Source organism: Sorex fumeus, unplaced genomic scaffold (assembly GCF_029834395.1).
Source record: "Sorex fumeus unplaced genomic scaffold, SorFum_2.1 ptg000115l, whole genome shotgun sequence".
Taxonomy (NCBI): Eukaryota; Metazoa; Chordata; class Mammalia; order Eulipotyphla; family Soricidae; genus Sorex; species Sorex fumeus.
Window position 1 is genome coordinate 6,865,030 of NW_026606172.1, and position 18,915 is coordinate 6,883,944.

The window sequence follows — 18,915 nt, forward strand, 5'->3', positions numbered from 1 at the left end:
GAAAAGAAAAGAAAAGAAAACCATACTGGCCTAAGAGTGTATTTTGGACAATGCGATAGTTCCTCTTGAGGGAAGCTGGTTGTCTGCATTCTTTTAGCTTTGATTTGATCAAGAGAGAAACTTATGAATGTCTTTGTAGATGTCTGGATCTCAGAGCCCTGATTCAACAGTCCTCTAAGGGCAATTAGGATGGACCACTTCTCACACTAGTTACCTTTCTCTCCATAATTGTTTGAAAATCCTATCCCTGACCATGTTTCTTGCCATTTTCTCTACATATGTTCCAGGTGCATACATGTACATACATGTCCATGAACTGAGCACAGCCACACACATAAATATGTAAGAGCATTTCTGAAAAAACTACTAAATATGTTTAGACTGCTCAGTAATCCTAACTCTCCCAACAAAACCAGACGCCTATTTTCTCTTTTTGATGCTTACTCTAAGCCTGCGATGTTAGGCATACTTTGCAACTTAAACTGCTGTCTGGATAATAACATCCCTCTTTTATATTCAGTTTACTCTGTGCTTTTTGGCTGTCTATAAACTTGAATATTAAAAAGTAAAATATGAGATTTGTGGTGGTGTTAGAACACCTATGTTAAACAATGAAATCAGTCTCCAACTAAATAAAAGCTGTGACCTTCATTTTTATTTCCACCAAACACATTACATTTCAAATTAAGTCTGATAAAGGTGACATAATAAATGCACATTTGATTTCCTTTATTATGAACATGATTACTCATGTACTTTTAAAATGTATTTTGAGATATGTTTCAATAACTTTTTTTTAACATTTTGTACGACACCTGGCAGTGCTCAGGGCTTAATACTGGCTCTGTGCTCAAGGATTACTTCTGACAGGATTTGGGGTACTAGCTGTGTTGCTGGAGATCAAACCTAAGGTTGGCTGCTTGCAAGCTGATTTTAGGTTTGCATGAAGCTGATAATACAACAGGCTCCTTACCTGCTGTGCTATTTTTCCAGCTCAACTTCAATACTTTCCTTTCTAAGGTTTTCATGGAAGAACATGACATGGAAGAACTACGTTTTACAATGTTTAATTTCTATAATAAAGTGACAAAAAACAGTGACTAAGTAAGTCCATTCAGGTTGAAATATCTTATCCTACTGGAACAAAGATGAAAAACACACACAAACACACACACAGAGTTGGAAATCTGCACAGAAACTTCAGCAGGTGACAAAAATATACCTTTTTCAGTGTATACTTAATAGAGACATGGTTTGGGGGTTTAGGAGAGGTTCTATTCTAGAACTCATTCTGCCCACCTAGAAAAGATAAACTTGATTTATCCAGTTAATTTCTACAACTAAAGCAGAATAGAAAAAGAGGTGAACAAATTCATTGCCATTAAAATACTTACAGTGGTTTTCCTTTGGATTCACAAGTCAAAATTAAAGGCTGTCCTTCTTGTGGAAAAGGAGTGGATGGTATAATCTTGACTGATGGTGTATCTAGAAAAAATAAAGAATATTAACGAGGTCATTAAAACATAAACACAGTACTTCATGTCATACAAATGAGTTTTTTGTTATTTCTTATAATTGGATGTATTTGCTAGAGTTATCTTAGACGTGTTGAAAAACAGCATTTGATTTTAAGAACTTACCACCCCCTCCATTAAAAGTTAACAAAAATATCTGAATATCTTAAAAGCACTTCTGTTGGATTATTTCTGAAGACTGAGTTTAAAAGTGAAATTGCAAAATCTGGTTGAGATGAATATCAAGCATTTCATACAATTGTTTCTTCAACTATTTATAGATGTCTATGAATACTATTATTATAGACTGAATGCATTTATGTGCATTTGAATAACAACACTTTCATTATTGCAGGAATACCAGGGATTCATAATAAAGGACCCACAAAGAACTCAAGACAGCTACTGTATCACAAGCATTAAGCAGAATTTCTTTGAAAATGTGTAATATAACACATAGCACTGACCATTTGCTCTAAGTACAGCTAGAAAACCATTTTAAATATTTATTCAGAATAGATTGCTAAAATTTTAAATTCTACAATGTGTCACAAAACTTCTTATTTAAATTTTACAATAAAATAATCACTAATGAAAGAATATTAAGTTATTTATAACTTTTATGCCTTCATAAAACATTATTTCAAACATTTTTTTACCTACACACATATCTCAGACCAAACAAAAAATAGCTAAAATAAAAAGATGGTAACACTTTCATTTTATAAGACTTTTACTTTGAGACTTTTGAAATACTGGCATGTGTGACCTATAGTAAACATGTTTTTGTTTTCTCTTATTTCCACACCTAAAAATATAACATAGACTCTGAACTCTTCAGATTTTTACAGGCCCTTCACCCTTCTGTAATTTGTGACAGAAGAATTGAACTGTCCTAGGATTAGTCTCTAATTTTAAATTCAATTATATATTACTAATCAACAGTGACATTTTAGACTATTAGTTAATTTCACTAAAATATAATATCAAACCTGGGTCATCTGCTTACAAGGCAAACATCCAACCCGCTAAATATATGGTCCTTAAATCGATAATGCAAAGTACTATCATTCACATTTATACATTGTTTTACTAGAAATTTAATATTTTAATATTCCTTTTAAATTATAAATATAAACACTATAAAAATCTGTAGTATTGCACTGTCTGTAGCACTGTCCTCTTGTTGTTAATTGATTTGCTCCAATGGGCACCAGTGACGTCTCCATTGTGAGGCTTGTTGTTACTGTTTTTGGCAAATTGAATATGCCACAGTAGCTTGCCAGGATCTGCCATGTGGGCAGTATACTCTCGATAGATTGCCAGGCTCTCCGAGAGGGACAAAGGATTTGAACCCGGGTCAGCTGCGTGCAAGGCAAACGCCCTACCTGCTGTGCTATTGCTTCAACTCCTTAGATAAAAATCTAAGGTAGGTTTTTGTTTTTCATAAAGGTTGTTTAGGAAAGAAAATGTATCATAGCAGAGGCTATTTCTATTTGGTTAAGTGAGTTTAGCTTTTACTTTATTTCACTTTTTTTGGATTGGGTAAGCACACTTGTGTTTGCTCTCGACTTACTCCTGGAATTCCAGGGATTGAACCGGGGTTAGTCACACGCAAGCAAGCACCCTCCTTGTACTATCACTCTGGCCACATTTAAACTGGTTTAAATTTGTCTCTAGAAAACTATGTCTAATAATTTTTGTTGTTAAATAAAGTATGAGTTTCAAATTTTCCGACTATTATCAGTGACACTTGTGTGCTATGAAATTACTCATTACAGCAATCTTTTAATGATGATAAAAATGGATAAATTACTACTAATGCTCATTGTTGTAAAAATACTGTATCATAGAACACATTAAGTGATTTCTGTTGTTGATCTCAATGTAAAAACATGTAACTGAGGTTTTGAAGAGTAATTTAGTCCAATATTTAGTCACTCTGACCTTTGGTGGTTTCTCCTTTGATCTTAATTACACCTAAATAGAATGCATTTTCTGTTGTTTTAGACTAGGATTTGATGATTTTGATGTACTCTATAGTGACGTCCTCTACTGTTCTCCAAACCAAGTCTTTCTCCATCTGGTAGAAATGGAATATGTTCCAAGATTTGCTTTCTCTCATAATAATCCGAACTTTTATAAAACAAATGTACAACTGCTACCAATTAATACAGAAGTTAAGAATCAAATAGTATGCCCCTTTAATTTTCTTTTTTTCTTTTTTACTCTTTCAATTCTTCATATATAATTTTCCTGTGATAAATTAAAATGTATTTTATTTATATACTGCATCCCCAAATATTGCAAGATATCTTTCTCTTTCCACGTCTTCCTCTTATTCATAAATAAAATTAAAATATTCTGAGAAATATTTTGTCAAGACAAATTTGAAATTGTTTTTACATATTTTGCAAATGAAAGAATTGAGATTACTTAGCTTTGTACCATTCTTATTATATAGGTTTCTAAACAAGACTTTATTGTACCTTTATACAGATTTCTGAATACAATTATTACTAAAGGAAAGTAACATCAGAGTCAAGAGGTAGAGAAATAGTAAGGCTCTTGCATATGGCCAATTTAGCTTTGATTACACAGCACTATATATGGCTGAGATCACTAGGGGGGACTCTGAGCACAGACACAGGAATCTCTCTAAGCACTGCCAGGTATGCCCCAAAACAAAAGCAGTAAAAAGTATCCCCAATTCACCTTTGTGAGACTTCTTTGGAATTTGTTTTACATGATTATTCACAAAATTAATTTTGCCCCTACACACACTAAGGGCATTTGACAATGTCTGAAAATATTTTTGATTGTTACTGTACTGAGAAGTTGCATATGGGGATATCACTGACACCAAATAGATAAAGAACACAAATGTTCTTCAACATTCATATTATTTAGCAAATAATATTTAGGACCCCAATGTAAATGTTTCCTTTTCTAAAATAGTAAAAAATTGCATTTACATTTAAAATTACATTTACTTTGCTCATTGTCTACTTTTTTTTCCTTGTTAATACTGATTAGAAACCACTCAAGAAGCATTAAACGATTTATGATTAAGGATGTTTCTATTCAGGAGAGATGAAGTCTTGACCAAGGTAGCCAACGGTTCAAATCAAGACTTTATAATGCCATGAATTACTTGAGCCACCTAGTAGCGTTCAAGGCCCCCTAGGCTGGGTCCATGCTCAGGGACCATGTGGTGTAAGGATCAAACTAAGCTGTTGAATGCATGATGTGCCCCTTAAACGTTATACTATCTTTGTGACTTTGAAAATATTTTTTATGGAGCTCTGTTTTATTTTTTTCTTAGTTGCTAGTTCTAAAATGAAAGAAATGTGATTACTCTGAGAGAGGCCACTAAAATGTTTTTCAGTATAAAAGGCTATAAATCAAGCTGAATGCATGCCTCAACTTTTACTTCTTCTATTAGAAGTCAGAGAGTTGACAAGATTTATCAAGTGTTAACTAGAACCACTTCAACTACAATATTGACCATTATTTAGTTCCTGTGTAACACTGACTTTCACTAAAATGTCTACTTTATTTTTTGCTTATTTTTTTTTGAAGTAAAACTCAAACTCTCATTTTCCATTTAACTCACAACATTCTTTTCTTAATGCCTGTAATGCTATGAAATGTTTTCTTCAACAGCTTTAAATTCCTTTTAATTTTAGTGAAAAATTATTTTTGGAAGGAATCATTTTTATTTGATGAATATGCATAAACTTCTACTTCCAAAAAATGTACCCTCCCAAAACAGTAACCCACTAGAGTTTAGTGTCATGAGAAATAGAAAACATATGTACTTAAAAATAAATCTAAAATTTAGAGCAAAATAGCTCTAACTTAATTTGTGAATTAATCTATCATCAATGTTGAACTGATTAGCTATTTTGATTTGTTTGGGTTAGATAGGGAGGAAAAAAGTTATTTGTCAGAGACAGGTAAAGTTATTCAGAGAAGAATATTTAGAAAATAAATGGGACTTGAAATTGCATTTTTTTTAAAAGGAAGGGAATTCAAGGCAAAGGAATGCAAAAAGAGTTGGTGTTTCTACATATGTACTGTGTATATGACTATGGACATATGAGTATGGTCTGTATGAGGCATCAAGAAATACTATAAATTGTATACATATTATCAAAGCTTATACAATTGTAAGGGCTGGAGCGATAGCACAGTGGGTAAGGTGTTCGCCTTGCACGTGGCCAACCCTGCCAACCCTGAGTTTGATTCATCTGCCCTTCTCAGTGAGCCCGGCAAGCTACTGAGAGTATCTCACCCACACGACAAAGCTGGCAAGCTACTCATGGCATATTCAATATGCCAAACACAGTAACAACAAGTCTCACAATGGAGACATTACTGGGCCTTCTCGAGCAAATCGATGAACAACCAGAGGACAGTACAGTGCTACATACAATTGTAAGCCAGGTGCTGAGAGCAGTTTTACAGAGGTTAAAAGGTAAAGGTAAAGGTCCTCCCGTTGATCGTCGATTTGCTCGAGCGGGCCCAGTAACGTCTCCATTGGAGACTTTGTTGTTACTGTGTCTGGCATATCGAATACTCTCGGTAGCTTGCCAGGTTCTCCGAGAGGGGCAGAGGAATCGAACTCGGGTCGGCCATGTTGGCCACGTGTAAGGCGAACACCCTACCCGCTGTGCTATCGCTCCAGCCCTTTACAGAGGTTTTATTTTTAAAGCTTTGAATATGAATTTGGACATTATTTAAGAAGCAATAAAAAAAATCACGTTAAGAATGTAAGCAAATGAGCTTCCAATTCAGCATCAAGTTTTGCAAAGCTACTTGGCATTTTTAAAATTGAGTGGATCAGGGAATGATTCAAAGCAAATGTCTTTACTATTAAGTTGTGTCACAGGAAGATATTAAGGAAAGAAAAACTGTAGCAGTAAAAATAAATAGAACATATTTATTTTCTATTTCTATTTTGGGCTGGAGCGATAGCACAGCGGGTAGGGCGTTCGCCTTACAAGCGGCCAACATGGCCAACCCGAGTTCGATTCCTCCGCCCCTCTCGGAGAGCCAGGCAAGCTACCGAGAGTATCTCGCCCCCACAGCAGAGCCTGGCAAGCTACCCGTGACGTATTCGTATGCCAAACACAGTAACAACAAATTCTCCAATGGAGACGTTACTGGGCCCGCTAGAGCAAATCGATGATCAACGGGAGGGCCTTAGTTTTAGTTTTTTTTATAGTGATTACCCTCTAATACTGTGTACTCTATAGCACATTATTTTAAGCTCATAATTTCTAATATATCATTTATTAGCCAACTAATATTTTTAACTTAAAACTAGTTTCCTCAACATTTTATTTCAGTTACTTTAATAATTGTAAAAGGAAATGGTAGAGACTCTAATTTTAAAATTTATCATTAAATAATAAAACTTGGTAGTTAATTAATTGAAATACACATTAACAGTTCTGGTATGATGATATTAAAATACGGAGTATTCTATGTCTTTTATACAATTAGGAATGCTTTAGAAAGCATAAACAAATCAAAATAGCTAATCAGTTTAACATTGAAGATAGATTAATTCGCAAAATGATTCAGGAAGTTCACTTGGTTCACTTGTCAAATGTAATCAGTAGATAAAACATTTTTCTAAAGATTCTTTTCTGCAATGTGGGAAAGAGCCTCCAACACACTGCTCAGGAGGTGCGGAGTACCTATGCCAGGAGATTCAACCAACTGAGCCCGAGGGCTCAATGTTAGGGACTAAGGACACAGTATTACTCAGATTATGATGCTAAGGTTCTAGCAGAACTCCAGAGCTATTCCCAGTGTTGCTCAGGGACCTCTAGGATATATCTGGTGATGTTTGAGTAGGTGTCAGTGATCAAATGAGATCAGGCATGTGTAACTTCTGTGTCATCTCCCCAGTCCTGAAAACTCAATTTTAAGTAAAAAACCCATATCCTTACTACTTAAAGGACATTTTAGAAAAATCAGAGCTTTCAGACTATTTGTGTGTTTATCAAAGACCCATCAAACAGATTTACTATAAGGATAACAAAGAAATAGTGCACAATGAAATAAAGATGTTGATATTATTTGTTTTGTGTTTTATAAATCTATCTTACATAGTCTAAGCAATACATTTTTAGAAAACATACACTTTTATTTTATATAATTCATACATTAAGTCAAATATGATTACTAGCCTATTATGTATATGTCAGTATAACTTAAAGCTATTAAAGCTAGAATGAAAGTTGATATTCCATTTTCTGCTAGCCACTTAGTCACCTGCCAAGTTTATTTTTAATTCATTATAAAAAAAATTAATAGTTTTGCTTTTTGAGTTACACCCGGCAATGCACAGAGACTATTCCTGGCTCTGCACTCAGGAATCACTCCTGCTGGTGCTCAGGTGACCATATGGGATGCTGGGAATCAAACTGGGTCGGCTGCATGCAAGGCAAACACCCTACCCGCTGTGCTATCACTCCAGCCCTGATAGTGTTCCATTTTAAAACAAATTATTATTACATACATTTCATGGGCTGGAGCGATAGGACAGCGGGTAGGGTGTTTGCCTTGCAAGCATACAACATGCCTATCTGAGTTTGATTCCTCCACCACTCTCAGAGCGCCTGGCAAGCTACCGAGAGTATCTCGCCCTCACGGCAAAGCATGGCAAGTTTTCTGTGACGTATTCGATATGCCAAACACAGTAACAATTCTCACAATGGAGACGTTACTGGCTCACTCAAGCAAATCAATGAACAACGGGAGGACAGTGACAGTGACAGTGATTACATACATTTCATATGATATCATCCTGTCACTGTCCTCCCGTTGTTCATCGATTTGCTCGAGCGGGCCCAGTAACGTCTCCATTGGAGACTTTGTTGTTACTGTGTTTGGCATATCGAATACGTCACGGGGAGCTTGCCAGGCTCTGCTGTGGGGGCGAGATACTCTCGTTAGCTTGTTGGGCTCTCTGAGAGGGGCGGAAGAATCGAACTCGGGTCAGCCATGTTGGCTGCGTGCAAGGCAAACGCCCTACCACTGTGCTATCGCTTCCAGCCCTGTGCTATCGCTCCAGTCCATATGATATTACATAACATGAAAATATTGTATGGTGGGATAGCTCATGTCATTAGGATTCTAGCATGTATAGATTTCACGAGGTTGATTTGCAGTTTGTTCTTTGTGGAGCTTTCTTGTAGATTTCAGAGGAACAGGGTTCCACCTCTGGCTTTGTACTTCATGTTGCTTAATGTGAGGGCTGGAGAATGCAGTGCCAAGGGCTTCCTGTATCATCTCACGCTGTTCACAGGTCACAGGGTCACTCCCAGTAGTGTTCACTGTCTCTAGAGCTATACCCAGCACCCTGTAGGGAGGCCATTGGGTGCTGGTAATTGGATAATAACGAGTTGGATAATAGCCCTTATATTATCTTCCCAGCTCCACTTCTGTGAGTTTGGGCTTTGGGCTTTAAAAAATCTGTCTGCAACATTATCAGTTTTTAATGCGGCATTTTGTCATTCAAAAGAAAACTTGTTCTAATTTCTGAAAACTTAACCTTTCCTGGCCCTATTATATGTTGTGCCTCTGGACCATGGATAATTTGTAGTAGACAAGATAATTAGATAATCAGCATTTCATAAATGAGATGTTAGATGAATGAGATATGTTATTTTAAAATGTTATTTGTGACATTCACCTATCTGTCTAAATAGCCAACATAACCTGGGCCAGTTAATCAAATGCTTTTAAAATAAATAGAAAAATAGTGGAATCATCTTTTATATAAAGGATAATTTTATACAAAGGATAATTCAAAAGAAACCTGAGTTATAGAGGTGTACATGCTTGTGTAGGATGGATTGAGTAAGTGGGAATTTAAATATAATCCAAAAGTTAAAAAGGAAAGCAACCAAACATTGCATTTCAAGAAAACCTTTTATCATATTTTTAGAATATGAAATATAAATTATAGACATGTACACATATACAGACTTGAATTGGGAGTTCTTATTTATCTACATTAGTATATCAGTGCCACAGTACTTAGAGTTTTTTCAAAATGTTTTATTGCTCTGAAATATATTGCTAATCTGTCTCTTCATTTTCAATGCTAGCTAATATTTGTGTCACTTTGTTCAATATCACATATAAGAAAACAAGGGTTCAGTTACTTTATTGTTTGTGCTAAGTTCTCTCTATTAACAGCATTTTTTCTGATAATTAAAATCTGACTCATATTATCTGATCTTTTAAAAGATTAAATAAGACAAATGAAAGTTATTTTTTTAAATATGTGCAAAAATAGGTCAAATCACTAGAAGTTCTATCTAAAAACAGAATGGTGCTTTATACCGCTCAGGTGCAAAGTATGCTTTTACTTACTATATGAAAGTTGTAGGTCTTTGTGCTTTTCAATGAAAAGTCTGAATTACAATTTCTTATATTTCAAGTTCAAAGAAACTCCCTCATAACAGTGGTAGTTATTTTTATGACACTATCTTATAAAGAAATGATCATTTAAATGATGCAGTTTATACACTGTCTTAAACTGCATATCACAGGATTATAGAATTCAAACATTTAGTACTGCAAATATTATTCTTTTCACAATTTTTTTTGTCATTATGCTTCTTGTCACTTCATTTTCAACCCTTCTTTTCATCATTCTATCTTTCACAATAATACTGTCACTATCACTGTCCTCCCGTTGTTCATCAATTTGCTCGAGCAGGCCCAGTAACATTGTGAGACTTGTTACTGTGTTTGGCATATTGAATACATCACAGGGAGCTTGCCAGGCTTTGCCTTGTGGGCGAGATACTTTCCGTAGCTTCCCAGCTCTCCAAGAGGGGCAGAGGAATCTAACTCGGGTCAAGGCAAACGCCCTCTCCGCTGTGCTATCGCTCCAGCCCCACAACAGGGATTTTTATTTCAGATGTAGTTAACTTTTCATAATAGTTGGGGTAAATATTAACTCTAGCCTTACATGCAGAAAATACTCTTTTATCTAGGAGTACAATATTAAATGATTTTTTATTTTTATCGTAATAGGTACTTATTCATATTAAGACTGTCTTTAAATATTGTAGAAATCAAAAATTTATGTTCTATAAATTCTAGTCTAACTAGCTCTTTCATCTATTTTCCCCTCCTTGCATCCCTGGATATTTCCATATTGTGTATATACCACCTGTGTACATAGGCTCAGTCATGGTATATTGCATTTGGAAACAATCATTAAGATATGTTTGCCATTTTTCGTAGGTATTTATTTAGGAAGACCACATCAAATTTACTTCACTTGCTATAATTTTGATACAAATGTTGATAAATGTCCCCTATTTCCACTGTACTTTTCTGCTCCTTATTCCATCTCTGGGGAATGTTCTGCATCCCTTAAGGAACATTCATCATTATCATCAGTTAGTTTTAATTAACTTTACATACTTGAATGATGGTACGCTAGATCTTAAGAAGCATAATTTAAATAGATCTGGTCTTTGCCTTCTAGCCAATTACATATTAAACCATGATAGAACGAGTTGTTATTTTTAATTGGCCAGCAAGTATAGCATTTCTCATGTAAAAATTTCTAAAACATTAGGCAATTCAATTGCTTTCCTTCATGAAGTTTGTTTAATAATCTATATTGAAACATAGTGATCAGTTAAAATTTCCAGGAAATTTATAATACTCAAATAATAACATGTAGTATATAATAAATATAGGTAACATCTAATAAATATACAAAATAGCCTCAACAAATTTAAATAATTCTCTAGAATCTAACCAACAACATGTAAATCTACTTTATGATTGTAAGGTATAAATAGAAAAGAAAACTCTATGTAATAGACTTTATACCAGATCTATATAAGACAGAAACCAGGATACTTAGCAATCATAAAAATAATACAATAACCTCTTGCAGGTTTATTAAAACATTAGTTTAAATATTAAATACACTTTATATTAATATTTGTTTAATATGTTAGTATATAAGATACAACCTATTATATTCCCACGTGTATTAATAATTATATCATACATATTAATAAAAGATGGCATAGCTTATAAAATATAATTAAACATATTTTTGTATTAATGATTCACATCTGTCCTTTTGTCATTTTGTCCTTAGTAGCACTGTAGCACTGGGCTGGAGTGATAGCATGGCGGGTAGGGTGTTTGCCTTGCATGTGGCCAACCCGGCTGACCTGAGTTCGATTCCTCCGCCCCTCTCGGAGAGCCCGGAAAGCTACTGAGAGTATCTCGCCTGCACAGCAAAGCCTGGCAAGCTACCCGTGGCGTATTCGACGTGCCACAAAACAACAACAACAAGTCTCACAATGGAGATGTTACTGGGCCTGCTCGAGCAAGTCAATGAACAACAGGAGGAGAGTGCTACAGTGCTACTAAAACACACATTCTTTGACATCCATTCCTGCATCTCTATAATCTTTATCAATTAAACTATTTAATATTTATTTATAAAACTTAATACATTTTTTTCCTTTTTATTTTATTTTATTTTTTTTTTTGGTTTGGGGCAGTGCTCAAGGGTTATTTCTGGCTTTGTGTTCAGGAGTGAACCCTGGCAGTGCTCATATGTGATCGTGGGTCAGCAGGATGTAAGATAGGTACCTTAATCTCTGTTTCATCTCTCCAGCTCCTATGGTAGGTATTTAAAAAATTGTTTTGAAATTTTCTTTTGTTTAAGACTAAAAAAAAGGTATCATACTGATTTTACACATTTTGTATTGTGTAATGTTTATAACAAAGGTTCCTCTCCCTGAAATGTTAAGATTACTTGAGTTCATACAAGTAATATGCTTATGACAGTTTCTGGTGCTCAGTGTCATGTATACTTGATGTCAAGTGTTAAACTTTGATTATGTTTGTAATATTTTGAAAAATAGCACATATGTTACTTATTTTTGTAGTGTATCCCAAATATCTCTAGTTCAGTTATTGACCTACAGTAGGTATTTATGCTTATTAATTTGTTTTTGCTTTTATTTGGGGTCCACACCTGGCAGTGCTTGGAGCTTAAACCTGTTTCTGTTCTCAAGGGTCACTCCTGGTAGGGCTTGAAAAACTATATGGGGTGCCAGGGATTGAACTCGCTATATTATCTCTCCAGTTCCTCTTTCTTTCTTTCTTTCTTTCTTTCTTTCTTTCTTTCTTTCTTTCTTTCTTTCTTTCTTTCTTTCTTTCTTTCTTTCCTCTTTTAAGCAAAAACACTCTTTAGTGTCTTCAGTGACCATTTGTGGTTCTTTGCTCAGCAGTGACCTCTACTGTTGCTATGTCCAGTGATAGGTAAAGGTAAAGGCCCTCCTGTTGTTCGTCGATTTGCTCGAGCGGGCCCAGTAACGTCTCCATTGGAGATTTTGTTGTTACTGTGTTTGGCATATCGAATACGTCACGGGGAGCTTGCCGGGCTCTCCGAGAGGGGCGGAGGAATCGAACTCGGGTCGGCCATGTTGGCTGCGTGCAAGGCAAATGCCCTACCGCTGTGGGGCTTATTCCTGTCTTTGCTCAGGAATCAGACTTGCTGGGCTCAGGGGACCCTATGTGGCGCTGGGAATCAAGCTGGGGACAGCCATGTGCAAGGAAAGCACCTTATCTGCTATACTACCTCTCTGACCCCAATGTTCCCTTTTAATTTTTTTCTCTTATTATTTTTATTTTGCTCGAGCGGGCCCAGTAACGTCTCCATTGGAGACTTTGTTGTTACTGTGTTTGGCATATCGAATACTCTCGGTAGCTTGCCGGGCTCTCCGAGAAGGGCGGAGGACCGGCAAGCTACCGAGAGTATTGGATATGCCAGACACAGTAACAACAAAGTCTCCAATGGAGATGTTACTGGGCCCGCTCGAGCAAATCGACGATCAACAGGAGGGCCTTTACCCTTTTTACCTTTACCTATTTTTATTTTATTGCTGGAGCGATAGCACAGTGGGTAGGGTGTTTGCCTTGCACTCAGTCAACCCTAGCCCACCCCGGTTTGATTCCTCCGCCCATCTCGGAGAGCCTGGCAAGCTATCGAGAGTATCTAGTCCACATGGCAAAGCCTGGCAAGCTCACCATTACTATTCAATATGCCAATAACAGTAACAGAAAGTCTCACAATTTGTTTTGAGAGGTTACTGGTGCCTTCTAGAGCAAGTTGATGAACAACTGGAGGACAGTGCTACAGTGCTACTTAATACATAGCATGCAATCTGTTGTATCTATTTTGCTTTTACTTCTTGCTGTATATTTGTGTTGTATGCAACTGTTTTTGTTATTGCTACAAACAATGGACACTGGGGAAAAAAAGCTGGAGTCTTCTGCTGTCGGTGGTTGCAGTGACTTTGGCACTTAGAAATTATTTCAATTTTTGTTTTGAGTTGTACATTTTTCATTAAGTGCATTTCTACTGCTTCCTCAGGTTCCACAAGATTATTCACCCGCATGGCAGAGCCTGGCAAGCTATCTGTGGCGTACTCAATATGCCAAATACAGTAACAATGATGGTCCTCATTCCCCTGATCCCGAAAGAGACTCCAATATGCCATCGGGCTATACTAGCACGTGACAGGGACGAATGGAAATGTTACTGGCGCCCGCTCAAGCAAATCAATGAACAACAGGGTGATAGTGATAGTAATTTTTTATTATTATTTATATAACTTCATGTCCCAAATAATATTTGTTACTTAAAGAACTTATTGAATCCTTATTGAAGTAAATCCTTATTGAAAAAATAAATGAAAACAAAGTAAAATTAAGCATGTTAGAAATCAGTATTTAAGTTCAGCTTTTTAGGATAATGTAATTTTATAGAACACATAAATCTTTACTTCAAATGGTGACTTTTATCAAAGATTTAAAATGATCTTAATATTTGAAAAATTGAGCAATATAACTTGAATGTATAATCCCTGTGCTCTATTATCTTATAATTATTTAAACATTATTATTAATTCATTTAAAATGTCTTACTTTTGCTTTTGGGGGGGGGGGTTTCACATTGGAAGTGCTCCATGGTTACTCCTGATAGGGAATCACTGCTCACAGGGATCAGGGGAGCATATCAGGTGCATGGTTTGAAGGTGGGTTGGTCACATGCAAGTACCCTATATACTATACTATCACTCCAGCCATAATTTTTTTTTTGTTTTTGGGTCGCACCTGGAGGTACTCAGAGTACTCTGGCCTCTCCAGGTTCCATAAGGAGACCTGCGGTTGAACCAGAGACAGTTGTATCCAATGCAGTACATTAACCCCTGTACCCTGTATTTCTTGTACCCTTCAATTATTTTTTTACAAATATTTAAAGACTGTCTACAATGTTACATAAACTTAGAAAAATACTACCAATTATATGATAGATAATAATCCACCATTTGCTCATTTTTGAACATGTTCAATATCTATAATTTTAATTGTCTTTATTAATTGTGAATACAGAGAACAATTTCTTGCCAGGTTATTTGAATGATAACCTAGAAACCTAATGAGATTAGATACTCACCTGAGTATTATATAAATCACTGTCTTCCATATAATGGAGTCATTTAGTTAATACTGCTATTCACAAATCACAAATCACAAATCATCCTGTTAATCGTCGATTGCCTCGAGCAGGCCCCAGTAACGTCTCCTTCATCCTAGTCCTGAGATTATATTCAAGGCTCTTTAGGAGAATGAGACCCATCATTGTTACTGGTATTTGGCATATTGGGTACGCCACAGGGAGTTTGCCAGACTCTGCTGTGTGGGCAGGCTACATTCGGTAGCCTGCCAGTTTGTCCAAAGTAGGAATGAGATAATAAAATGTCATAATAAGATGTTGGTTCCAGGAGCTGGGTTTTATAGTCTCTGAGTCTTGGCCACTGATGGGATTACACGGCGCCAGGGGGCCAGTTGGTGGGTGTGACCCCCGCCTACTGGAATTTGGAGGATCTGGGTGGAGGCTGCTCGGCCCAAATCTGAGTAGGCTTGGAGATCTCAGCCCCGGAACCCGCGTGACTTTGTCCCTCTTCCAGTACCTTCATGTGTGCCGAGAGTGGTCTCAGCATGGTGGTGGCTGGTCTAGAGGTCTTTGGCTGCCAGAGCCCTGGTCGGGGCGGGGAGGAAAGCTCAACCCGCTCCCCTCCAAGGGGCCCTGGCGGCAGAGGGCACCACCATGCTGAGACCACTCTGCTCTGCACACATGAAGGTACTGGCAGAGGGACAAAGCCACGCGGGTTCCGGGGCCGAGATCTCCAAGCCTACTCAGATTTGGGCCGAGCAGCCTCCACCCAGATCCTCCAAATTCCAGTAGGTGGGGGTCACACCCACCAACTGGCCCCCTGGCACCGTGTAATCCCATCAGAGGCCAAGACTCAGAGACTATAAAACCCAGCTCCCAGAAGAAGAATACTGCTATTACCACCTATAAATAATGATGCTGAGGACTGGTAGGTGGTACAAGATTTAAGTTTCTTTGAAGCTTCCCACCTCTGTTTGATTTCTTGCACCTCATAGAATCTAAGGATCCTTGAGTTTTCACACTGAATGACAAGCCAAGCTAACCATTAGTTAGCTGGGGATTTTCCTGACCACTGTCATGATAGATCTAGGACTAAAATGGACACTTCCACAGAGTTTATTACTACATATGATCATTAAAGACCTTTTTAAGTGTCTGTTTTACATGGAAAAAGCTAGAAAATAAGCTGGAAAAGAGACCTTTTATTTACAGACCATACTTTCAGCTTGCTGTGGGAGAGAGGCTAATTCTTACTGTCTTCATAAGTTCCCATATGTCTGGAAATAAGGGGCAGTATTAGAATGTAACACTAACAAGAGATTTTCCCAAAATAGAGCCATATATGGGCTAGAGCGATAGCACAGTGAGTAGGGTGTTTTCCTTGCATGAGGCCGGGCGGTCAACCCGAGTTTGATTCCTTCACCGCTCTTGGAGAGCCCGACAAGCTACCGAGAGCTACCCGTTATGTATTTGCTATGCTGAACACAGTAATAAGTCTCACAATGTTACTGGGCCCACTCGAGCAAATCGATGAACAACAGGAGGACAGTGCTACAGTGCTATATATTTATTATATATATATATATATTATATGTACATTCCTGCACTAATCCACAATTTGTATGCTTCATAGAGATTTTTTAAGTATACCTTAAAAAACACGTATGGGGGGAGGGAGAGAGGGCCAGTAAGGTGATTCCCTTGCACAAAGCTGACCTGACTTCAAATCCCGGCACTACATATAGTCCTCTGGGCCTTACCAGGACCACAGAGCCAAAAGGAAGCCCTAAGCACTACCAGGTATGGCCCTAAAACTAAAATACTAAAAACACAGAACATACTATATTGTTTATCAAAACATTTCTCACATATCTAGCTCTCATTGATTCTACTAAAACCTCAAGTCATTCAGACCCATGAATGTATACAATATACAAAGATAAAAAACACAATTTTGGAATAATTAGCTGGGCATGATGATATCATTATGATAACATTTCTTATGATATCATCCTATGATATGATATTTTAAGTTATCTTCCTGTCTAGAAAGATATTCAGGCAAAGATCACGTTCCTTTGAAAACGGTTCATTCAAATAAGAGTAGTTCTGTTTCAATTTGCAGTAGATTTTATTGCACATTTGCGGAAGCTTCAGGTAAATTGGAAATGATTTTAAATGTAAATGAAGAGATTTTCTCTTATGCTAAAAGAAGAAGGAACAGCATTTACGTACAGTGTATTTCTAGCACCTGCATTGCCACTTGTGGGGTGGCATTGAGGGATTCGTGGTCTACTCTGCATATCACTGCCACACCATCATCACTCCGGTCCACTCGAAAATCCAGAGTGCTACTAACAGTGAATGTCTTACGATTGGCATCCTCTTCTTTTAGATATTTCACATCTGAAAAGTAAACAGAATTTTTTCAATTGCGTGACATTCAAACAGCAGCAGATTTTTATCCAGACATATATGGAAGTCACCCTATATTTACATATTCTTAGAAAGTTGGTATGTGCTAATTTCACATTTTCTCTTCTCAACTTTGAGAAATAAAAAATTAAATATTTTTATTTAAGAAATGTCAAATAAAAGAACTATAAGTTTACTAAAGATAACCTTAATTCTTTGAGTAACAAGTCCATTTGGGAAGAGCAAATAGACAACTATTGTGTTGTACCTAAAAGAATATAATAGATAAGAGCTACAGTAAATACCTTGAAATTTTAAGATGTACACAGTTTGCTAAGAATAACTAAATGAGAAACTTGTCGTCTTTGGTTAAGAAAAAAATTATTGGGAGCCGGAGCGATAGCACAGTGGGTAGGGCATTTGCCTTGCACGTGGCCAACCTGGGTTCGATCCCCGGCATCCCATATGATCCCATAGCACCGCCAGGAGTAATTCCTGAGGGCAGAACCAGGAATAACCCCTGAGCATCACCGGGTGTGACTCCCCAAAAGAAAAAATGTATTGTGCATATGAATTCTATAAATACACACAGTAGTAGGGCGTTTGCCTTGCACGCAGCCAACATGGCCAACCCTAGTTCGATTCCTCCGCCCCTCTCAGAGAGCCCAGCAAGCTACCGAGAGTATCTCGCCCGCACGGCAGAGCCTGGCAAGCTCCCCATGACATATTCGATATGCCAAACACAGTAACAACAAAATCTCCAATGGAGACGTTACACAATAAAATTTATAATAAATATTCTTCAAACTTACTTATTTGAACTTACTTTAATCATTTCTGATTAAATGGGAATTCTGATTAAATGGGAATTTTTGCCTCAGTATGTGAACTTACTTAGTGTCATTTTTTTATTATTCTGTTATTTTTATTATACTGTTTTATTTTTTTATATTTTATTATACTGTTATATTTATTATACTGTTATTTTTATTTATTATTCATGAATTCAGTTTTATCTTAAATTGGTGAAAATGGAGATCATCTTTCTTTGTAGGAAAGGAATTTAGTGACATTTTTGCTTCTTTCTGAGATTTTTGTATTTGAAAATATTTTTAGCATTGTTTTTATAAAACATAAGACAAAATGAGTGATCTCTTTAACATGTCAGAAGGTTATGAACACAATTTTAGTTCTCTGATACAGCAAATAAGTTGTGATTTTTTTCTACTTTTGATATATCATAAATTTATTCAAAATATCTTGTTTTATACTTTTTATACACTATTAATCTATGTCCATGCCTTCTTGTTCATAACTCTGTAGTTGTAACATAAAAAGTTATCTTGATAAACTTCTTTTTTGGGGGGGGAATTCGGGCACAAACTGTGATATTCAGGATTTACTCCTATCTGTGCATTCAACGATCACTCCTGGAAGCCTCGAGGAACTGTA

General features: G+C 36.6%; 1 protein-coding gene across 1 annotated transcript in view; it reads right to left on the bottom strand.

Annotated features, from left to right (window-relative positions):
• CADM2 (cell adhesion molecule 2) overlaps positions 1-18,915 on the bottom strand; it is a 356,137-nt gene that overhangs the window by 146,485 nt on the left and 190,737 nt on the right. The window contains exons 6-7 of the mRNA XM_056135463.1: positions 17,284-17,454; positions 1,395-1,485 (exon numbers count right to left, since the gene is read on the bottom strand). Coding sequence (XP_055991438.1) covers positions 1,395-1,485; positions 17,284-17,454 — 262 coding nt within the window. The remainder of the gene's footprint in view (positions 1-1,394; positions 1,486-17,283; positions 17,455-18,915) is intronic.